We start from the raw sequence: 22,756 nt of genomic DNA on the forward strand, positions 1-22,756 counted from the left end.
ATGGACAGCACCTCGGGCGCCGTCGCCGCCGCCCTCTCCGCGGCTGTCTGCGGCGTCGCGGGCAGTGCGAACCGCCGCCGCACGAACCGCGGGCGCACCGACGCGGCGATATCCCGGTCCGCCCAAAAGGCATCGGCCGCGCCGTCGCGCCGCAGCATGACGTCGTAGTACAGGCCGTGCAGCGTCGACGTCGTCGCAAACTGGATGGCGTCGAGGTTGAGGTACGTGCGCGCCGCCGTCGTCTCCTCAAACGCGTTCACCGAGTGGAAGAAGAAGCCGGCGGGCGTCGCGAACCGCGCCACCACGCCCCGGCCCTCCCGCCGGTCGACAACGAGCCACCGGCACGGCGCGGCCGCGTCAAACGGTTTCAGCGCGTCGAGGATGTTGCCCGTCCACAGGATTTTGGCGCCGGACCACGCCAGGTGCGACGACGGCACGCACAGCACGAGGAAGCGGCGCGTCATGAAGAAGCTGTGAATGTACGCGGCGCAGACGTCCTTGTCGCGCACCGTCGCGAGAATGTCCGTCGTGCCCGACGCCGCGTTGACGCGGAAGAAGCGGTACGTCGGGACGCGGCCGAGCTCGAGGTTCACGTTGAACAGGTCGCCCGTCTCGTCGTCGCGCTGCGCGTGGGACAGGGACAGCGGGCCCTTGAGGGCCGGGTGGAAGCACTCCGCCTGCGTGCCGTCCCCGACGGCCTCGAGCGTGTCCTCGTCGACCACCTGCAGGACCGCATTGTCCGTCGTCAGCACGAGGTTGCTCGTCGTCGCCGCGTGGTGGCCGCCCGCCGTCCCGGTGCTGCTCCCACCCAGGCCCGGCACGTTGCGCATCACCACGACGTTGTTGTTGACCTCCTTGTCGAAGCGGCTCGTCATCTTGGCAAACAGCCCGATGCACGGGTCGCTGCGCTGCGCAAACGTGATGCCCCCGCGCGAGCCCGTCTTCTTGAGCCGGTCAATGTACTCCTGGCCCTGCCGGCGCGACGAGTAAGTCACCGTCGCCGAGGCGCCGCCTGGCTGATCCGCGGCCGCGGCAATGTCGAACCGGTGCGTGTGCGCGAAGCCGTCGAACCAGTGCGACACGCGGTACGTCCCGTGCTCGGCCGTCTCGACCTCGCCCAGACCCGGCCCCGTGCGGTACAGCGCGCCGGCAGCATACGAGGGAATCGTCCCGCGGACTGTCAGCGTTACCGGGCCTCGGTGCTCCGTAAGACCGATAAACTATAGCAGGCAGCAGATGCCCACCCTCCTCGTCAACGCCTGACATACACAATTTGTACAGCTGCACGTGGGATACCACTTACACCAGCTTCGTTGGGCCAGTCGTTGTACTTTTTGTCGAGCAGGTTTTGCAAAACCTCCCGCCCGTCTTCCTCTTCCTGGGCTGCTGTGCGCCGAACTGTTTCCGTGCCTGGGATATTCATGTTTGTAGCTTGTGTTTGCTTGTGTACACTGCTCCTGAGGCTGTCTGCTCTTTTTCCGAAAGGAGGGGTAGCAGACTTTTTATCCGAACCCCCGTCCCCCTGTTGTGCATGCCAGCCTCGTCATGTCAAGAAGCATTGATGGTGTCCAACGTAGTCACCACTTTATTTGTACTCTGTAGTCTCAGCCTACGTCAAAAGGTCAAAAGAGCGTGGAACCCGTGGACGTAAGCAGCATCGGTGAATGGGTGCTTCCATCGCCCAACAGAGTGGCCCGCGAGCGGTGGCGTTTTCCAACCATTCACATCGCGGTCCTTAGGATGAAGCGAGAGCGTGTATAATTGAAGCTGCAGCTCGGCTGCGAATGCATGTCTCGTGGCGCTAAAACTGTTCCGGGTGAGGTTCTTCGTCCAAGTAGACGTACTTTTAATAATGCCTGCAGACTACATCGATCAATTGGCACACGCTATGTTGGTGAAAATGAGTTATTTAATAGTCACGCATACGCTATATGGCCTCTGGTGTTCCCATGCCACAAGTATCCTCTCTCCAATGACAGAAACTCCAAAATCACCCCATTACCGCCGCGCCCCATGTATGCAAGAAGAACAAGCACTGGTATATATAAAAAGAAGAAAAATAACTCAAAATCACGGTAAACGTCTCTATTGTCCATTTCCTGCAATGAGGGTTTCCAGCTCCATCGGGCTCAGTGTACTTCGCCGTCTTGATGTCCTCTTGCTCGATATGCGGATATCTCGCTTGCGCTTTTGTACTTTGCGATGACCATTGTCTTGTTCTGGTACCGGACGCTCCGGATCAGCCTTGGCCGGATCGACGTTTTCCAAGTCATCGACTTGCTCGCGTGTTTGGCTCTCAGCGCCAGCGGCGCCCAGACCTTCCTCGTGTGCCACGCCATTCAAGTCCTGCAAACTGTTGGACAGTTTCAAAGTGGTAGACCTGCTTCTTGCGGCCAGAACTTTGGCACGCACACGATCTGCACTCGCCTCAGAGGCGGCAAGCTTAGCAGCGATGTTGGACATGGTCAATGGGCTCTGCTGCGGTACTGGCTCTGCAGGCTGAGGGAAACGCTTATACGGTGTAGACTGGTCCACAGTACGCCGGTTTGTTGAAGTGGTCGTCTTGCGTAGCCGTGTTTCGGGTAGTGCGTCTTCCGTGGACTCCTGAGTAGGCTCTTGCGTTGGTTGTGTCGTCGTTTCTGTGGTCGTTGCTGGTTGCTTCTCGGTGGATTCCTTTATCCTCCACTCGAGAGCTTGTGCTGGCTTTGACAACAGTGCTTCTTCCAGTGAAGTAACTCTAGTCGCTGGCCGGGTGTTGAGGCTGGCTTCGGGAGCTCGAGTGGCAATTCGCGTGGGCCGGCGGCCAGGCTGCTCAAGGCCTCGCTTCTGCACATACAATGCACCAGATGCCGGGCGTGGTCTTTGGGCGGGTGCCGGGAGTGAGCTGCTGGAAGTGGTCTCGGGCTGCTTTCTCCTAATTGTCACGGCGGGTTGTGCTTGCTGAGATCCTCGGTTGCCTGCTGAAGACGAGTTTCGGAGAGGACTCAGCTGCGGTTGCTCCGGTAGCGGTGTCGATTCCCGAGAGACATCTTCTACAGCAGCGTCTTCAGCTTCAACTTGTGGCTCTCGAGTTTCGTGCGCGTCTCGAGGCACTTCGGACTCCTGTTGGGCCACATTTTGTTGAATTTCCTCTATCGGCGCCTCTGTCGGGGCCTCCTCCGTTTCCCTATCCAATGCGACTTCTTCGTGGTCGTATACAGCCGCTTCTTCCTCGTTATAGCCCTCAGATTCGACGTCACTGCGATCGTATATATCTTCGTCGGCGTGCTGCGCTTGCTCCTCCTCGTCATAACTTTCCTCTGGGAGGGGTGCCAGGGTGGAGTCGCCGACAAGGCTTCTTGTGCCTGTTAATCTGACAGATCCCAAGCGGAATCCAAGTTTGAGCTCGTCCTCTCGAATGGGGCTACCGCCCGCAGCCATTCGTCTATGCCATCCATCAATCAGAAGCATAGCATCCTTCCATCTAGTCTCCATCTTCACCCATCCATCCTTGAGGCGGTTGATCTCCTCTTCGCGGATAACAACTTCCTCAATCGGGACAAATGACGGATTGTTCAAGATGTGACGCATATGTTCCATGACATCCTCCAGCTCCGTAGACATGTCTTCCAGGCTCTTTTGCCGGTTGTTTTGAGTATTTTCCGTCCTGCCTTCTTCCAACCCGCTCATTTCCCGCAGCTCATCCATTGCCTGTGACATGAGCGCCAGGACAGCCTCATTTTCCTCACTCAAGCTCTGCGACAACTTGGCTAATGACACTGTAGATTCACCACGTAGGCTGTATTCGTCATTCATTATACCACCAGTCTTGGTGGGAGAAGGGGGCTCCTCGTCAAAGTTGCCGGTAATGGTAATAGTCGTAATCGCAGGGTTCGCGCGTGCACCTCGGGCTCGTCCCGCTTCGCCAAGCTGCTTCTTCAGCGTATCGATTTGCCTGTCTCGGCGGCGCACCTCCGTCGCACACGATGTCCGGGTTTGAGCAACCAACCCTTTGGTCCGAGAGAGCTGCTCCCTGAGCCCGCGCATCGTAGATTCGGCAGACTTGAGCTGTGTCTTGGCGGCGTTCTCGGCCGCCGTGGCGATTTCGAGTTTGCGCTGCGCTTCTGCGTTCTTTTCTTCGAGTTTGGCTATATCGCTAACGTGTTTGGTATTTTCGGCGCGCAGTGAGCGCATCGTTGTAGATAGAGACTCGCGGTGATCGGCATCTCGCTTCGGATTCGTGATTAGAAAAATATACAGCAAAATCTCCAGAATGTGTAGTTATAAACTCTTACGTCGCGACGCAGGATCAAGTCGTTTACGACGCTGATGATACGTCCAGCGGTCACTGAAGCGTCTTCGCGCTTTCCATGGCCAGCAAAGTCAATCGTCTGCCCATCTCGCAGGAGCCCTCGCGACAGGAGCTGGTTGTTGATGTACGCTGAAGCGGTGCGCAGATTCTCCGTTTCGGCCATGACGACGATTGACGGAAGGATTATATGCCGTATCGCCTCTACCGCAGTATTTTTGTGTATCACCAGGTATATTCTCGGCGGCTGGCAGATGGCAGGCTTTTGCTTGGATTCGTTGCTGGGTGGGGGAAAGTAAACAATAAGATGTACGCCCCACATTACTGGCTCAGCGTGATCTCCGGGTTGATCGACAGAGAATCAGAGATACAGAACTGGGCACAATAATTCGGGATATATTTTAGCCTTGGTTTTTCTATATACATTTTGCAGATATTTACAGTGCGCCGTAGCGCAGATGTCGCGCATTGGAAAATGGTGCATGCTTTGTTCGTGGTCAACCGTGCTGCCGTCCACGTGCCGGGAAATAACGTCGATATAGCTAAATATGCGCAAGAGCACATCCCTTCGACAGGATCAGTAAAGTATTTCTGATTTTTTTCTTCAAGATGTGGTGGATAGAGTAGCGATGAGTGGACCAATTCAGGCAAGTTGAGAAGATTTTGGTAACGCGGTTGTCTTCACCATACGGCAAACGGCAGCTAACCGATTGCACTCTGATGGCCCCGCGGCGTCATCCCGGTCCAGTGTGTAGAAGAGGAAGATTGTGACTTACGTGATACCTGGGACTCGTTCATCCTTGATGGTGACATCACGCCTCGGGCCTGAATTTGCCGCGCTTCTCCTTCATCGCGTTGACCTTTTCCCTGTCCTGTTGGAACCTCCTCATCAAACCGGCCTGCTCCTCCTTGCGCCGCGCGCGCAGCTGGAAGCGGTAGAAATCCTGCATTCCGGACTTCTTCTTTGTGTCCTTGTCCACCTGGCGACGCTTGGCCTCTTCAGCCTCAAACTTGCTAGCCGGCGCTGTGCGACCACCCCGTGCAACAGTAACGAAACCATCCTCATCGGGCTCATTGCGCAGTCTCTTGGCCAACTCAGCGGCTTCCTTCTCCTTGCGGTTAAAGGCGTTGAAGAAGGCATGCACCGACCTGCGAGCAGCCGCCTTGTCCACACGCGAGTCTCGCAGGTGCGATGATATCCAAGGCACGCCAAGGGGTGATACACCGCTCAATGGCCCGTCTTCCCAAATCGGATATTTTTTGGACTTGTTTGCTTTGGCGATGGCCTTGAGAACTAGCTGCACGCTCTTCTCGTCCGCGAGGAGCACCACAGCCGTGCTGCTGCTGCGTAGTACCCTTCTTGTCCAAATCTCGGGGAGTCGTATCGCTTGTCTCTCTTTTTCTTGCTCTTCCATCTCTATGTCGTCTCGTTTGCGCTTCTTCGCCATCGTATTTATCTTGACGGCCTGGGCTGGCTCGATCGAATGCAAAGCACCGCTCTCATCCTCGAAGCTGATGCCCTCGAAGCGGCCTGCGCCTACGAGTTGCATAAATACGGCGCGAAAATGTTGTTCTGTGCTATCGGCAGGAATGTTCTTCAGGAACAGGCTACGCGAGTCGTTTGCCGTGGCAATCTTGGGCGCATTTCGTCGGATGCGGACTTCGTGGACGGCGACTTCGGGGAAGGATGGGCATGGTGGCATCTGGATTGGCAAAACCACAAACTGGTCGTTGGCCGGTTCTATAGGCGCCATTTTTCCGGCTGCGAAGAGTTCGAGTACTTTTGGAGTGTGGTTGCGAGATGTGACAATGAGTGGTTCAAGAAGTTCTTGCAAGTCGCAGAAAAAAAGCGCCCATGTTGTTATCGATAAGCACTCTACACCACCAACACCTAGGTGGTCGGTCGCTTGAATAGTATTATTGAAAATGAAAACTGATATCAATTAAAATTATATGAATAACTCAAGTAAATTATAGATTCAAAAAAGTACGTTCCGCCCTGTAAGTAGTTCAAAAGTCATCCTGAGCACCCGGCATTACAGTATAAAACAAATTGGGTGTTTGTGTACTCTTCCGGCTGTCTTATTCATGTTCCAGGACGGATTTTTATGATCAAAAGTAAAGTAAAAATCACAGGGTTTTGACTTACTACTAGGACAACCGTATTAATTGCTACAGCTCTCACTCTGCCATCAAGGACAGTGCGTATCCAGTTCGCGGCATATAAAAGCATATCCATCGTTTCTAAATAACCTCAACAATGCAAAGGCAACTACACTTCCACGACGATGCTTCCCATGCCTCGGCTCACACACGCCAACATGTGGCCTTTTTGCTCGTCCGGCTCCAGCGCACTGCCTCTGTGATCGACTTGGCCCTTCTTCAGCACAATCTTGCAGGTACCGCAGTTACCAACCTCGCAGCTCGACGGCGCATCCGGGAACTCGCGACGCAGCGCTTCCAGCAAGCTCTCATCCTCGCCTACCTTGATCTTCTTGTCCCCCTTGTTCGCTACCACAGCTTCGAATGGATCGCCAGAGACATCGGCGGTAAATGCTTCGTAGTGCACTTCGTCGTGCGACAGGCCGTTCGCCCGGACAGCCGCTCTAGCCGCCTCCATCATCCTGGGCGGGCCGCAAACGTAGAGTTTGCTGTTCCATGGCAGCGTCTTGACAATTTTTGGAATATCCATCCGCTCGCCCTTGGATTTGTCGTATAGTTTGACTCTGTCTCGGAATGGTTCCATTCTGTCCAAGAAAGCTGCCTCTTGCGCTGTGCGAACCGCGTAGTGCAACTCCAGACTGTAGTTGATCTGATGCACCTTCTTCATGACAGCCATGAAGGCAGTAATACCAATGCCTCCAACAATGTAGACGTGGTTGCTGGACATCATGCCGTGCTTGACATCTGTCGTTATGCGCCCAACTTCAATCATATCCCCTGCCTTGACATTTTCGTGTATGTATCTGGAGCCACCGCGGCTATCCTCCTCGAGAGCAATGCCAAGCTCAAATTTATTGCCGACACCAACCCCAGCTTCATCGCCAGAGACGACCGAGTATGTGCGGATTACATTTCCTAGCTTCAGCCTAGCATGAGCTCCCAGAAGCGTCTTCGGGAGCTCCTCGTCGATCTCCTCTGTATCAAGCTGGAGCGAGATGATTCGAGGCGTTTCTTGCTTGCGTTCGATAACACGGAATTTGCGCCACACCTCCTCGGTTTTGGGTTCCGCCTTGCGAAGGGCCTTGGCCACACGGTTCTTAAACATGCCGCGGCTCTCATCGCCCAAAGCTTCGACGGCAGCCAGCTTCTCGTTCATCTCGTGATTATTGGTATCGCGATGCAAGAATTCTTGTATTCTTTCAATCGTCCACTCGGGCCACTTGCGCTCAACAAGGCGCACTTCATCTCCAATAGACACCGTTCCCTCGCGCACGACTCTGTAGTACCACCCGGTGCGGCTCGTCTTGTATGTCGTTGGCGCAAAGTTCTTTAGTGAAAAGCGATGGTTGAGCTTGTAGCAGGGCTGTCGCGGCAACGAGACCTGGAGCTGTACGCTGTCGCCAAACTGGATAATGTCACCAATGCATATATTTCTCTCATTCATGTGTGCTGTCACGAAATTCTCGCCAAAGCCGCCCGGCACAAATTTTTCCGCGCGCTCGGGATAGCTCTTCCTCCAGTCTGCGTAATGAGTAGAGCAGTCTGCCAGACTTGTGTGAGCCACCTGACAGTCCCGTGGGAGTAGGGGAGACAATAAGACTTACAACCCAAAATGGCTTTGTCCGGGCCGCCGTGAAAGGTCAAATCGTGCCAGTCACCGTCTATGCCAAGTTTCCCGACTTTGACAGGGCAAGAATGAAGCTGCTTGTCAATCCCGGACATGGCGTTAATCCCGGGCATCTTCTTCTTGCCAGAGGACCGGATCTCCAGAAGCCGGTCGGTCTGAAAGGGCGCCGCCCAATCTACATTGGGATTCAGCATGCTGGATGAGGGCAGAATGGGCAATAAATAGTCCGCAAACAAGCAAGCAAGAGGCACTTGTTCGATATGTGTGTGAGAGATGCCCTAGGATTGCATCGGCTCCCTTACACGGCTGCGGCCACGCCAGTGAGAGCCGTGTATTTATAAGGTGAGTCCGCACAGTGCGGGCACTGCACAAGCAGTACCAGTTCCCCATATGCACTGTCCGTATCCACGAAGATTACTGTGAGCGTTGTTATGGCCTGGAAGTTGGCGTCCGGTTAGTACCTAGTTAGTGGGACGCAGGCGATCGTAGAGGGAAAGCTAAGCTAAAAGTGTCGTAAGAAAGTGCGCCAGCCGGGATCAGGCTCAGTTCCCCTCATCTAGCTGGTAATCGCCTGCGAGCGCGAACGGCTCGGTCACGTTGCCAAAGCCAAAGCCATAAGTCGCAGTATCGAGAATCTTTGTTCTGCTGCGATATACAGCATATTATCCTACTAAAAACTAAATATTGATTTGCGCCAGTTACCTCGCCATCTATTAAGTTCAAACCTGGTCGTGACCTCTCCGGACACGAGTTCGCTTACACCCAGTTGGGTGTGAAATGCAATGAAGCCCAACTTGCAACGCGCATTATCCCCACCTCACCCCAACTGAACATAGTTTCCTGTATGGAGATTAGCTGAATGTTGGACTGACGCTGCGATTTTCACATACCAGGGAACTGGCCCTGCTTGCCGCGCAGTTTGCCGGTCCACCACTCGTTCTCATTTTGTGATTTTTGTACAATTTCGATGACATCACCGGCCGAGAAGCTGAGATCGCCATCTGCTTGAGCTGCGAAATCATAAAGGGCAGTGACTGTTTCAGTCTGCTTGGCGCCTGCCAAGTGGCTGGGCTTTGGCTTTGGTGGTGGTGGTGGCTTGGACTTGGCCGCAGCGACCATAGCCATGCTAGAATTTCCAGCGCTATATGGAGGCGGTGCGGCTGACTTCCCAGATGCTGTAGAAGTTGGTCGCTGGTAAGCGCTGACCCTCGGACTAGGCTTCGAGGCCGAGCTAGAGGCATCGTTGCCGTACGTCAGAAGCGCTGGCTGCTTGCCTCCTTCCAAAGCCGGTCTGGGTTGGTACTTGACCGGGCGTCTCTGGCCAGTCGTCTTAAATCGAACAATGGAAAGGGCCTCTACCTGCTCTTGAATATCGCCGCGCTTCTCATGGAAGGCCTCCTCAATGTCCCTACTCAAATCGAAGTATCCAATATCGCATCGCTGCATTCGCTCGTGGAGGGTGTAGAAGATGTTGAGCTGCATGTAGTAGAACGACTGGAATAGCGGCTGGATAAATTCAGCCTCTAGGTGGAAGAGCTTGGGCAGCTCATCCTTCAACAGCGAGTTGAAGTATTCGAAGTCTTGTGTGGCCTGTTCAACATCACCCTCTGCCTTCCACATGGCCTTCTCGTCCTTCGCGGAACGTTCCTTTTTGTCTTGTAGCTTCTTGAGGGCCGCGCGGCGGCGATCGTAGTCAAGCTGCTTGTGATCGCGCTTCTGGGCCGTCTTTCGAATGACTTTGATGACTTCGAGGAGCTCGGTAGCTGGCCTGATAACCCTAGTCTCAATCATATCCAGCTCCGGCGCGAGCGTTTCTTGTAGCTCCTTGACAATGGATTCGTACTCTTCGCAGGCCTCGATCCCCTCGGGGTTTCCCTCGATTTTCATTGAAGTTGGATCAGACATGCGACCAGAAATAGGCTTGTAAATTTCCGTCATAGCCTTGCTGAACCCGATTTGGTGATTGAGCATGCCATTGATAGCGTTGAAGTACTTTTGCGATTCCATGTGGAGCTTCTTGGTCTCGGTCTCGAGTTCTTGGAATCGGCGCTCGGCATCCATGTAAACCGCATCCTTCGTATGCTCGCCGATATTGAACTTGGCCTTGAACTGTTGTGGCGCCTGTGGTGGTGCGGCATTAGCTACCGGCCGCGATGCCGTCGAAAACTGCGCGTGGAGGGGCTACACGTTGCGTCACAGGAGGGGTTGCTTACTCGGACCATGCTCTTGGAAAGGCCTTTGAAACTCATTATGGCGATTTGTCTAGGCAAGAACGTTTGAGCAATGTGTTGTGGGTAGCGAAGGCGTCGTCACAAGCGACGATGCTGTCGCAAAGTGGTTGGAGTGGTTGTGAAAGGCTGGTGCGGGCGGGAATCAAAGCGGCGAAGCAGGCTTAGTTAGTCGTTGCCGCCGAGAGCTGGATCAGTGACGACAGTGCCGTGGCTGTGCTGGGCTGGTGGCGCGTGAACCTACCTGCTGGGCGGGCGCAGAGGTTCAGTACGTCAGCTGGTGAAGCACAGGTACTACAAGGCCAAGTCGCGCCTTCTGATGGTTGTATTATCTCAAGAATTTCTGAGAATAGTCTCTAGTTATGACACCCAAAATCTTTCATTCGCTACATGCTATTGAATTGCCGATATTCACGCCCAAAATGCAGCCCCAGTGCTGCCACAGAACTTATCCATGTACATAGGCGAATCTCCACGCCCAATCGGTTGAGAGAATTCTCCGGAACGGCCAATCAGAACAACGACAATATGACCCACTTATCCCCGAACCCGAGCCGAAGCTGACCTAACAATTTCTCGAGATTTGCCATCCGCAATAAAAGAATAAAGTGTGCCAGCTAACTCCGCTCCCTCATCTTGTCACGAACATCCATCCAGACAATCGCCACATCACAATGGCTAGCCTTTCATCGTGTGCGATGCGCTCGGCTGCCCGCCTGGGTCGTAACTCGGCACTTGGCGTGTCTCTCAACGGCACTGCTCGTGCCGCTACGATTATCGGCGGCGCCAGGAGGCGAACATATGTTACCGGGTCCAAGCCCAATAACGCTCAAGTCGAGACAGCAATCAAGCTGGACAAGAAGGACTTTGCTGGCATTCCTCCTTCGATGATGCAAAATGGCAGTGAGATGAAGATAAGCCCCATGGCAGGTTCGTGTCGACTCGCGCGCAGAATCCCCTCAGAGAGCTCAAAGGCTGACGTGAATTTGCAGAGGTCCTCAAGGACGCCGCCATTATGGAGGAAGGCCAACGGCCAATCTATCTCGATATGCAAGCGACGACACCTGTTGATCCCAGAGTCCTCGATGCCATGATTCCATACTACGTTGGCGAATACGGTAATCCGCACTCCCGGACGCACGCCTACGGCTGGGAGAGTGAGAAGGCTGTCGAGGAAGCTCGTGAACATATCGCCAGCCTCATCGGCGCTGACCCTAAGGAGATCATCTTTACTAGCGGTGCGACGGAGAGTAACAATATGAGTATTAAGGGCGTTGCCCGCTTCTTTGGGCGCTCCGGCAAGAAGAGACATATCATCACGACACAGACTGAGCACAAGTGCGTACTTGATAGCTGCAGACATCTTCAGGATGAGGGCTTCGAAATCACATATCTTCCGGTCCAAAACAACGGCTTGATCAACATGGACGAGCTCAAGGCGGCCATTCGCCCTGAAACTGCCCTTGTCAGCATCATGACAGTCAACAACGAGATTGGTGTCATCCAGCCCATCGAACAGATCGGCAAGCTGTGCCGTGCAAACAAGATCTTCTTCCACACCGATGCTGCCCAGGCTGTCGGCAAAATTCCACTCGATGTCAACGCCATGAACATTGACCTGATGTCGATCTCCTCGCATAAGATCTACGGCCCCAAGGGTATTGGTGCCTGCTACGTCCGTCGCCGTCCTCGTGTGCGTCTGGATCCGCTCATCACTGGTGGTGGACAGGAGCGAGGCCTACGCAGCGGCACTCTGGCACCTCCTCTAGTTGCCGGCTTTGGTGAGGCTTGCCGCATCGCCAAGGAAGAAATGGAGGTACGTGATTCTTTTACTTGTTTATTTTCAACTACGAGATGAGTTGCTCTACATGCATGGCTTTCTGAATGGCCTGTGACAAGGCCATTTCTTGTTGATTGAAGCGTCTATCTGATTTTTGATTGTTCCACACTTGTTGTTATCTGGGTCACTATCCGAAGCGCAGCTGCTAATTCGGCCGACAGTACGACACCAAGCGCATCAAGGCCATGTCCGATCGCTTGCTCACAGGACTCCTCGCCATGGAACACACGACGCAAAATGGCGACCCCAACGCATTCTACCCTGGTTGCGTCAATGTCTCGTTTGCTTACGTTGAGGGTGAGTCGCTGCTAATGGCGCTCAAGGACATTGCCCTGTCTTCGGGTAGTGCTTGCACTTCGGCTTCTCTGGAGCCCAGCTATGTTCTCCGTGCTCTCGGAAACAGTGATGAAAGCGCTCACAGCAGTATCCGGTTTGGTATTGGCCGTTTCACTACCGAGGCTGAGATCGACTACGTGCTCAAGGCGGTTGATGAGCGTGTTACTTTCCTGCGCGAGCTTAGCCCGCTGTGGGAGCTGGTCCAGGAGGGCATCGATCTGGACACCATCCAATGGAGTCAGCACTAAGGGAAAAGATTAGGTATGGGGGAAGACATGGGTACGACCAACATAGGTTGCCACGACACTGGCAGAAACACGGCTGGACCTCGTGTGTATAAAGAATTGTACAATAATGATACCTCTTGTTATCAACTTTCAGGACGGCACGAAGCCACGAATACATGGAGATTGCCTATGACATGGGTGCCAGCAAGTGTAACTATTATAGATTGCAACAGTCAAACAGCACATCGGGCTGCACATTGGTGCAGTGTACAAACTGAGCAGAGGCGAGCAAGGAAAATCGGCTATCAATAAAATGTTGACTGCTATGAAAACATTACAACGGAATGCCCCGCACACACTGCCTCGGCAGTGGATGATCGCCGTTGGCTGTGACTGCCGTAGAGGAGGAGTCGATGCAGGCCGTTTTATCTTGACAAAACTTAAAAAGTACCTCGGTCATTGCATCCGCCAATTGGCGGCTGCCGCGCGTGATATAACTAGACGTTGGGTCCCACGCGCGCCGTTTCAACTGTGTCAACCTTGATCATTCTCTTCAATCTTCAATACTGGTCCAGCGCCTGAAGAACCTATCGAACTTGCGTCATGGCTGCTTCTACTCAACTCCCCACCTACGCCGACCAGCAGGCCTGGAAGGACATACAGAAGTTCCTACCGGCCCGTCTTCACTTTACGCCGGCGCACTCGCCCGTCGAGGAGTTTTGGTCGCACCGGGGTCACGAGATCCACCTCGACCGGTGGCCGAACCCGTCAGCCAAGGTGCGCGTGGTGCTGCACCACGGCGTGGGGACCAACGGGCGGCAAATGTCCATGATACTAGGCGTGCCGCTGCACGCGGCCGGCTACGAGCTCGTGGCGGTGGACATGCCGGGCTACGGCTGCACGCGCGTGGCGGCGGCGGGCCGGCCGCACGCGTACGACGAGTGGGTGCAGATTGCGAGCGACTTTGTCGACTACGAGCGCGCGCGCGGCGACACGCGGCCCATTGTGCTCTACGGCCTCTCGGCCGGCGGCATGCTCACGTACCACGCGGCGGCGCGCAACAGGCAGGTGGCGGGCATCGTCGGCATGACCTTCCTGGACCAGCGCATCCAGCAGGTCGCCGACGAGACGGCGCTGCACCCCGTCGTGGCGCGCGCGGGCGTGCCGCTCGCCCGCCTCGCCAACGCCGCGGGGCTGTCCGCGCTGCGGCTGCCGATGGCGTGGGTGAGCAAGATGCGCGCGCTGGTGAATGAGCCCGCGGCGCTCCGCGTCTTTCTCAAGGACGCGTCGTCGGCCGGGTCGGCGGCGTCGATGCGCTTCCTCGCCACCTACTCGGGCTACGCGCCGGCGCTCGAGTACGAAGCGTTTGATGTGTGTCCCATCCTGCTGACCCAGCCGGCGGAGGATCGGTGGACGCCGCTGCATCTTAGCAAGCTGGTCCTGGGCAGGGTCGGCAAGGTGCCGGTCAAGATTGTCGAGCTCGAGGGTGCAGGACACTACCCGCTGGAGGACAAGGGCCTGCAGCAGCTGTCAGATGCTATTTTGGAGTTTTTGCAGTCTGTGGCTCCGTAGCGAGGTTTCCCGGGGTGGGCAGTTTTGCATTTTGCGTTTTGCTTGATTTTGTGATGATACCCCACGATGACCAGCTGGAGCCGCGTTTGTTTGCGCCATGGTATTCATACTAGTGATGCTCGTAGATTCTACTATACTCTAATACAGTCTGGGCGGTTCGGTTTGACGTACCGGTCAATGTTCAACTGAAGATGCGCATGACATACATCTACTTGCGACCTTGAACATGCAATATCAACGGTGACCAAAGTCGAAGTGCACATGACGTCACATACTCAATTATAGAACATGTTTTTGTTACGTTGCAGCAACTAGATGCAATCGCCGTCGTGCGGCAACAATGGTCGTCAGTTTCAAGACCCATTTCGAACACAGGCCAATGCACCAACCACATATACGCATAGAAAGCAGCTCATTTGACGCGTGGTCCTCTGGACCAAACATGCACAAAAAAAATTGGGATTCCTTGATTTGAAGTTGCATCAGCGGCGTTCTATTTGTTTCTGGATGTGCCAGCCACAGCAGGCAAGCCCCACCAACGACACACAATGTGGCACCTGCCTGCCTCAAAGACCATCTATGACATCATCACTACGAAAGATGCGCCACATCAATCGCTGAGCTGTTTCCACGATACGATGGGAAGCCACGGATGTCAGCGGGAAAGCGGTTGGAAGGGCCACTGCAACATGTTAGGGGAGCGTCTCGCAGACCATCAAAATTGTCAGGGAAGGAGGGGCATCGTGAAGCAGGGTCGAACACATCCGACAGAGTATAAAGCTGTCTGCCCCTTCTCCTCTTACACATTTGTTTCTCTACCTCTCGCATCAACCACTTCCCAACTTCTCTACTCTTGATACTACCAAACTCACTCTACCTCCATCCTCTCTACACTTGACTCGCAATCAACAAACACAACAAGACCGTCATCATGTCTGACCAAACCAACGAGCAACAAACCCCCTCGACCCTCCAGTCTTACGTTAACTCCGCCACTGGAGCCGTGCAGAGTGCTATCGGAAGTCTGACTGGCAACAACGCTCAGCAGGCGGAAGGCCAGGTTGCTCAAGACCAGGCCAAGGTTGAACACGAGCAGTCCAAGGCTGGCATCAAGGCTGGCGGCGTCAGCATCACGACGGACGGCGGCATCGCCAAGGACAGTGCCGACCGAACTGACGGTTCCTGGAACCAGACTATCGGCTCTGCCAAGGAAGCCGTTGGTGGTCTCATCGGCCACCAGGTATGTTTCGCCGCAAATTATACATGGTAGCAAGCGTTGCGTATTGACGATGACGCTAGGGCCTGAAGAACGCCGGTCGCGAACAGAACCTCGAGGGACAACAGCAGGAGGCCAAGGGCCAACTCGGTGATCTAGCCGGCGGCGTTGGTGACCGTGCCAAGGGCGTTGTGGGCGGTGCCGTGGCCTCGGCTATGGGAGATGAGTCGGGTAAGGCTCACTATGACCAGCTGCGCGCCGACGGCAAGGCTGCCCAGCGTGGTGTTGAAGCTGATCTCGAGAAGCGTGCCGAAGCTGAGCAGGCACAGAAGAACAAGGAGTAGAAGATTTTGTGCAGTACTCTTGCGGGCCAGATTGATACCCCTTTGATACCTCGAGACTTTACGCGTAACGATATAATAGCCCAATATCCTTAATACATTTTGCTTCAATCCATCATGGCACAGATGAGTCAAAGACGAAGGTGAAGGGCAGTAATGTTGTATCCAAAATGTGCCATTAAAAATGATGGTGAATTGTATGATGGACATGTTCTATATAATGTGGCGCTGTCCAACTAGCAAGGACAGGGGAAAATGCAGCAGTTGATGGGAATAGGGCAAGGAATGATGAAGCAGAAGCGGCCAGGGCACGTCTCTCCACCTCCTCGCAGCCCAAGTTCGGGTTCGGTATTCTCGGTGTCGGCGTGCGGTTTTTGAGCGTCTAGATTGAACTGTTAGCCCTGTCATCCATTCGTGTACGCGCTCGTTTTGTTCCAGACGGCGCACAACGTCGGTCGACTTGACGCACCCATAGCTTGGTGGCGGACAGGCTGGCTGGTGAGCATGGCGGGTTCGGGGCGCGCCATCTCGACGTCGTTTTCGGTAGCCGACGGGCCAGACATGTTGAGTTGTTGATTTTGTAATGTTCTTCCAAGAAGACTCTGGAGAATGCAGTTGTGAATGCGAAGGGGGGGGAGAAGAGGCAGGGCTGCTGCGCCTCAAGAGAGAGAGAGCCATCGTCATGGGTTGTGGCGCTGGATCGACAGCCCCGCCACAGAATTGTTGGCTAAAACGGCCGAGCGACCAGCGTACCCGGTAGTGCGCGCGATTGTACGCAAGCATTCCCGGGCACTGAATTTTTTTTGAAAAAAATTAGAGAGATGCTTGGAATCAAAGATGTAGGTTTGGAATAACTTCAGGCTTCTTTTTGCGAATGGTGCCGTGTAGAAGCGCTGTCTCGGTTTGCCACCCGTCGTGCTTTGACGGCCTTTGGAACTTACACCGAACCTTGACAGAGAGGCTAGAGAATGATTTTCCGTGTCAATTGCGTCACAGGTACGCCGCTTCATATTGCCATGTTGTTGAACCGCTCTCCTCCATTGGACCCTCTATTTTTCACAAATCCAGCAAACCCAGACTAGACCTTGATGTAAATTGTAGCGAGACGTTCTCAGGCACAGGTCTTGGCGGGCGGGCGGCGCCGGGGGACCGCTGTGGCACGGCACGACCGTCTTGGCTGGCTAATGTACATACATAATACATACCACCTGTAAACAACGGAGAGTTATGGCACGAGGTATCACTAATTAATCTTTTGTCCGGCTCTTCGCCCAGGCGTGATTGTGTGTCTGCCCTGAATGGGGTCGTAATGACATGCCTTTTCGCAAAAGCGCAGCATTCACCAAAAAATGGAAAAAGAGAAGCCTTGGAAGCAGCCATGACAGACAATACTTGTCTGTTCGCCATTCTTCTAGCTTCTCTCACACAACAAGACAGACCCGTCTGTATGTATGTGAAACTGGTCAACGATCAAGGGTCCACTGATGATGATGGACTAACTGGTGTCTGTAGATGCCAAAATCGCATCTTCTATTCGGATTGACAGGGAGTAGTATTATATTTTGGTGGACTGGATACTTGCAAACCGTCTTGTCTACGAATTACACAATTCCTTGTCGCGCATTGTTGGCAAGGGTCTTTTGTAGGAACATTTCTTTTTCCGCAGCCTTGTACGCTCCGAGCCCCTGAACCAACGCCTCGTCTTGCTGCACTGTACAAACGGCAGTATCACCAGCAAGACCAGAGCCTCAATTGACCATGGAAACGGAACCGGCGACCATGGAAACAGACCCAGCAACCGTGGAAACAGAACCGGCGACCATGATCCTCACCGATCGTCCCGCAATTACCTATGAATCAGCCGTCGCCAAGGAAGAGGACATGATTGTCAAATGCCAAGACTACCCAGAGACCAACAGCCTGTACATGAAGCTCTGGGACCAGAGCGACGCCATCTCGGCGCTGACGCTGCACCATCTGGGCCTCAGCGGCCAGCACACCTGCAGCGTGTCGCACCCCAGCCAGTGGCTGCGCGGCGCGTTCAACGTGTGCATCCCCGTGCAGGTGCAGCAGAGGCACGGCGCGCTGGACCTGCTGCTCCGCTGCCCGATGCCGCACAAGGTGGCCGAGAAGCGGCTTCCGGGCACGCCCGAGGAGAAGCTGGCCACAGAGGTGGCAACGTACGCCTGGATGCAGGACAACGTGCCGCACATTCGCATCCCGCATCTGTATGGCCTGGGCTTTCGCGGCGGCGAGCAGGTAAACGGTCACCGGGGCGTCTAGCGTGCTACTCCGCCGGCTAATGATGACCAACTCTGGCAGTTTACACATTCTAGGCAGCGATCCCTTGTTCGCCGCGTCATTCATGGGCTGCGCCGCTTCGCAAACCGTCTGCTGGGGCGGCCGGCGCTGTCCAATTACACACTTCACACGAGTGCGGCCGCGCTCGGCTTCGACAGCTCGTACATGCTTTTGGAGTACGTGAGAGAAGAGCAGGGCACCATGCTTGTTGCAACATGGATGGAGCACAAGGGGGACCCCAAGCACCGCAAGACCCTCTTCCGCAATCTGTCCAAGATCATGCTCTCGCTTGCCTCGATCCCGCAGCCCCGTATTGGCTCTTTTCGGTTCAACAGGGACGGCACCATTGCGCTTGCCAGCCGCCCCGTCACCGCCTCGATGATGGTGCTCGAGAATGGCACGGCCCCGCGGACCATGGCGCCGGACACGACATTCCGCACGGCCCAGTCGTACGCTGCGGCGATGCTCGACTTTCACGACGACAAGTTCCTGGCGCAGCCAAACGCCGTGTTCGACGAGGCGGATTGCCTCCTCCAGATGGCCGTGCACACCAGCTTCCGCTTGCATGCGTACCGCTTCATCGGCCAGGACTACAACCACGGCCCGTTTGTGCTGCAGCTCACCGACTTGAACGCGGGCAACATCTTTGTCGATGCCGACTGGAACATTACCTGCCTGGTCGATCTCGAGTGGACCTGCAGCCTGCCGGTGGAGATGCTTTCTCTTCCGCACTGGCTCACAGAGGCGTCGATTGATCAAATCTGCGACAAGGGATATCACGCGTACAACGAAATCCGCCTAGAGTTCATGGCGGTCCTGGCCGAGGTCGAGCGGGAGCTGGGCAACAAGCACAGCGTCGCGCTCTCCCACGTGATGGAGCGGGCGTGGCAGTCTGATGCGTTTTGGTTCTGGAGCGCGCTCAACTCCATCAATGCCATGTATCGACTCGCGATGGATCGCCTGTCCCCGCAGCTCGCGGATGACAAGACCCAGGAAGCCATGGCACTGTTCTGGCCGACAGAAGCTCGTGATGAGGTGGTGAAGCGCAAGCTGAAAGATAAGGAGAGATATGATGACGAGCTGAGATGCTTGTTTGAGAAATACAATCCAGGCAAAGTTGTCAAGGTACACGAACAGAGCGATACAAAGGACGACAAGGCTGATCTGGATGAGACCAAGGTCGACAAAGGAGAAGAAGACGCCACGATTGACGAGTCAGAGCCCGCCACCGACGGCAATGGTCAAGAAGGCAACAGCTCAGAGTCCACCGTGGACGGAAGTACTCAAGAAAAGGACGAGTCTGGAAATGAGGAACCAAAGTGCGGCGTGGACAGTGTCTGACCAGCACCACTCGTCTGTTGACCAGCATAGCTCTGGTGAAAACTGTACAATAGTGATAACACCTTATATATTAAAAATGTAGATCTGTGGATATAGCCACTTATCTTTTGTTTTCCGTCGGTGTATATGGCTCACTTGTAGCCCGACGCTTTCGCAGCTGCCGAATCGGCGTGGACCACTTGATGTTGGCTGGCAGAGGCTACAATGACGCGGTTTCTGCTGGACTCGGTCGATATCGCCTTAATCGCATCAACGAAACTTTCTCAAGGACATGTACGGGTACTATTACGGGCCAGTTTTGAACCTGGGCGCGAGGGGCATCGAGTGTCGACGCCTCGCGGAGACGTACGTCTTTTTGGTGCGCAGGTCAGGTAAGCGCGACGTGCCGGTCGCGGCGGTGATGAATTTAAAGGGAGGGCAGTGTGTTGGGGATTGAATTGGATGATGGGATTGAGAGCTAGAAGATTCCCGAGATTGATTGGAATGATCCCGATGTTGACGATATTGATGCTTTGTTCGGTCATGACTGGGAGTAGCCCACACAGATAGATGCTCATTTCCCATGTTGCTATTCTGAGACTAAAATGCCACTTTCTATTGTGAGGTTGCTTTAAATGACGGTTCTGCGAGAATGTTCCCTGCTCAGCGAACGACCTAGTTCTTTCGGCTCTCGGATCATGGGAGAGATCTTGTACGGCTCTCGATCCTCGGTTCCGAGATCCACCTCGACGGTTTTCATCATCATATATCCGAGACGTGCATATAATGGAGCCGCCTCCTGCGCTGCCTCAATATAGATGGGTGTGCGCTTCTTCATCCGCCCACCCGCGCGGCCCGTCTCATGTGCATCCCGCCGGCCCCGGATCCCTGACCGCTCGGAAAGGATACCGATTCCAACGAGAGCTAAGCGGAGAGTCGGGGCGATGAGAAACGTGGCCGTACAGTAGCGACGAAAATGTGTACTCGTACAAGGGCCTGGCAAGGCAGGTAGGTCTTGGGCTACCATTTCCTTTGCCCACCATGTCTGCAAGGGCCGCCCCCGTCAATGGCCTTTGCGTATTTCCGCCATTAAGGATGGGAACCCACTGGCAAGGTCTGCTCCAATGGCTCACGGTCTATAAAAAAAAAGCCAGGGACCTGTCTATGGATTAGCATACCGGAGATGTCAGACGCCGAGATCTGAAGAGGTGAACAAGCTTGAAGGTGTGAAAGATGACATCAATATCAGAAAACGCATGCTGAAGTGTAAACATTGTAATTTGGGCATCTGCGCATTGATTTCTTTCTAACAAAGAAGGATTACAGTAAACATGCCGGATCACTTCTATCAATATATCGTTAATTTGGGTCAACATACATGGCCACACTAGACTTTGCGCGTCTCGCCTGAAGTCATTGTCACACAAGTTGCCCGGGAAATGCAGCCCGCACGAGGACGTAATCTCGCAACAAGCGCCCGTGAATCCGTGTACTCTTTGATGTTCTGGCCAGTGTAGGAGGAGCTTCGCATATCTGCCATTACTGTGTAGGGTAGGCAAACATGTGGACGGCGCGCCAAAGGAGTGGGACAAGGGTATTGGTAGATCAGCAAACACTTCAGACGACAGCATGCGTAAAGAGAAGATTCTCGGCACAAGAAACCATTCTCTGTCTCGCCGCCGCATTGTTGTTCTTGTTGTGTTGTTGGTCGGTCGCATCAAGCCCGCGATAACATAGTTAGTTGCAGTGGGGGTGTCACGGGGCCGGGGCCGGGTGACAGCCGCTTAAACAAGTCCCATCACCCTTCCCGAATTGATGAAAATTGCGAGGTCCGTCTCAAAAAGTGGTGACTCCGTAACCTACCTCTTATTAGCTCCTTGTTTGCCACAGCACAAGAAAACAAGTTGGCTGGAGCGCACAGTGTGCTCGGACCATTTGTCAGTTCATCGCTGGGACCCTGGCTGAAGTCTCAGAGGGGGCAAGATTGAGATTGCCGGGTCCAGGACGTCTCGGCACATCATCCCATCCCTGGGGGCCTACCTGACGGGCAAGTAATACGGAGCACACACGGGTTATAATCCGCGATTTGCCCCTGCTTGTTATTCTCCTGCCGTCAAGCCAACGTCCAAACCGTTTGGTGTGATAAGAGCCCCATTACCTGATATTTGGGGGTGCAAAACCCCCTATAATGGCTGCTTATTCGGAGATCATGGAGAATCACAAGTGGGTATATGAGGTCACACCGATTGGCGATGGCTTTGACTTTTGCACAAGACGAACGCGCAATGAGAGCGACACGCCATGCCGCCGTTGGGCCGAAGCAATGCAAAGCCGAATTGGTGTATACGTATCACGGCGGTACTGGTAGTTGCGCACCGAGCATTGTTCCCATTCGGGGGGGCCGAAACTTTTTGTGGGAGAATCAAGGCGGGAGCACTTCTTGTGGCCGCCGAATAAGCGCCTGGCGTCTCGTAGAGTCGTACACGGCATGTCAAATAGCGGGAGGCGGTGCAGGATGGAGCGATGCTCCGGCGACAAGATATTCAAATTCAAAGAGAGTTTGCACACTTTGCTTTTTATTTTTTTTATCCATCAAGTGAGACATGGTGGTGCCAGTGCCGTGGTGGGCGTTTAGGTACCGTCTGAACAAGTGCCGCGGCCGAGCTAAAAGCGAGAGGGCTGTGGAGAGAGAAAAAGCACAATTCTGCTCAACAAGGGCAGAAAACAAGCAAGAACAAACAGGTCCGCAGTGACAGCTCAGTGGCGCGATGCAAGAAGCAAACTGACTACACCTGCCAGGAGTGGTTTGGTGGTGAATTGTTAGTTACTGTGTGTGATTTGTATCTATATCCGTATGCTTGATGCTTGAGGAGGACCTTTTGTAGGGTACATGAGATCTCTCTAGAGCCCACACAACCTCCACAATACATCATCATCCCACATAACCACAATGGCATAACACCTTTCCAATGTTTGCCTACCCTACACCGTAAAGGCGGTTCGAACCGGCAATCTGCAGGGGCTCAACAAGTGCTTATTAGTACCAAGTACCTGATGGAAATAGTTTCCGATGGCAAAGAACAAAGAACAAAGAACAATTCTAACTATTGCGTATTCCTCCGTCAATGCATGCAGGCTCTCGTACCGAGTCAAGGGCACACAGACACAGACTCACCATGTATGGGCCCTGGCGTAGATCGCCTCGTGGAAGTGTCTGTGCTGAAGTGACTTGGGCCGCCCACACTAAGCCCGTGACCACGGAACCAAGGTATTACTTGGCGCAGCGCACGATGGAGC

At 54.3% G+C, this 22,756-nt stretch overlaps 8 protein-coding genes across 8 annotated transcripts; 4 read left to right on the forward strand and 4 right to left on the reverse strand.

The window, feature by feature from the left end:
• Positions 1–2,085: 2,085 nt before the first annotated feature.
• CCM_08122 (uncharacterized protein) lies at positions 2,086–4,454 on the reverse strand (the record flags this gene model as incomplete). Its single annotated transcript, XM_006673261.1, has 2 exons — positions 2,086–4,209; positions 4,275–4,454. 2 exons carry the CDS (start codon positions 4,452–4,454, stop codon positions 2,086–2,088), a joined length of 2,304 nt encoding a protein of 767 aa, XP_006673324.1.
• Positions 4,455–5,100: 646 nt separating this feature from the next.
• Positions 5,101–6,042, reverse strand: CCM_08123 (uncharacterized protein; the record flags this gene model as incomplete). The annotated part of the gene is made up of 1 exon (XM_006673262.1): positions 5,101–6,042. One exon carries the CDS (start codon positions 6,040–6,042, stop codon positions 5,101–5,103), a length of 942 nt encoding a protein of 313 aa, XP_006673325.1.
• Positions 6,043–6,560: 518 nt separating this feature from the next.
• CCM_08124 (Amphiphysin-like protein) lies at positions 6,561–10,327 on the reverse strand (the record flags this gene model as incomplete). The annotated part of the gene is made up of 9 exons (XM_006673263.1): positions 6,561–7,972; positions 8,056–8,356; positions 8,433–8,442; positions 8,664–8,723; positions 8,781–8,788; positions 8,839–8,871; positions 8,900–8,904; positions 8,969–10,199; positions 10,292–10,327. 9 exons carry the CDS (start codon positions 10,325–10,327, stop codon positions 6,561–6,563), a joined length of 3,096 nt encoding a protein of 1,031 aa, XP_006673326.1.
• A 653-nt stretch (positions 10,328–10,980) lies between these two features.
• CCM_08125 (cysteine desulfurase) lies at positions 10,981–12,730 on the forward strand (the record flags this gene model as incomplete). Its single annotated transcript, XM_006673264.1, has 3 exons — positions 10,981–11,236; positions 11,299–12,122; positions 12,308–12,730. The coding sequence occupies 3 exons, from the start codon at positions 10,981–10,983 to the stop codon at positions 12,728–12,730; spliced, it is 1,503 nt and encodes a 500-aa protein (XP_006673327.1).
• Positions 12,731–13,312: 582 nt separating this feature from the next.
• Positions 13,313–14,281, forward strand: CCM_08126 (lysophospholipase-like protein; the record flags this gene model as incomplete). Its single annotated transcript, XM_006673265.1, has 1 exon — positions 13,313–14,281. One exon carries the CDS (start codon positions 13,313–13,315, stop codon positions 14,279–14,281), a length of 969 nt encoding a protein of 322 aa, XP_006673328.1.
• A 931-nt stretch (positions 14,282–15,212) lies between these two features.
• On the forward strand, positions 15,213–15,841 carry CCM_08127 (mismatched base pair and cruciform DNA recognition protein, putative; the record flags this gene model as incomplete). Its single annotated transcript, XM_006673266.1, has 2 exons — positions 15,213–15,521; positions 15,581–15,841. The coding sequence occupies 2 exons, from the start codon at positions 15,213–15,215 to the stop codon at positions 15,839–15,841; spliced, it is 570 nt and encodes a 189-aa protein (XP_006673329.1).
• Positions 15,842–16,074: 233 nt separating this feature from the next.
• On the reverse strand, positions 16,075–16,401 carry CCM_08128 (uncharacterized protein; the record flags this gene model as incomplete). The annotated part of the gene is made up of 2 exons (XM_006673267.1): positions 16,075–16,220; positions 16,308–16,401. The coding sequence occupies 2 exons, from the start codon at positions 16,399–16,401 to the stop codon at positions 16,075–16,077; spliced, it is 240 nt and encodes a 79-aa protein (XP_006673330.1).
• Positions 16,402–17,596: 1,195 nt separating this feature from the next.
• Positions 17,597–19,480, forward strand: CCM_08129 (uncharacterized protein; the record flags this gene model as incomplete). Its single annotated transcript, XM_006673268.1, has 2 exons — positions 17,597–18,097; positions 18,161–19,480. 2 exons carry the CDS (start codon positions 17,597–17,599, stop codon positions 19,478–19,480), a joined length of 1,821 nt encoding a protein of 606 aa, XP_006673331.1.
• Positions 19,481–22,756: the final 3,276 nt, after the last annotated feature.

Source organism: Cordyceps militaris, assembly GCF_000225605.1.
Source record: "Cordyceps militaris CM01 unplaced genomic scaffold CCM_S00006, whole genome shotgun sequence".
In the NCBI taxonomy this organism is placed as follows: Eukaryota; Fungi; Ascomycota; class Sordariomycetes; order Hypocreales; family Cordycipitaceae; genus Cordyceps; species Cordyceps militaris.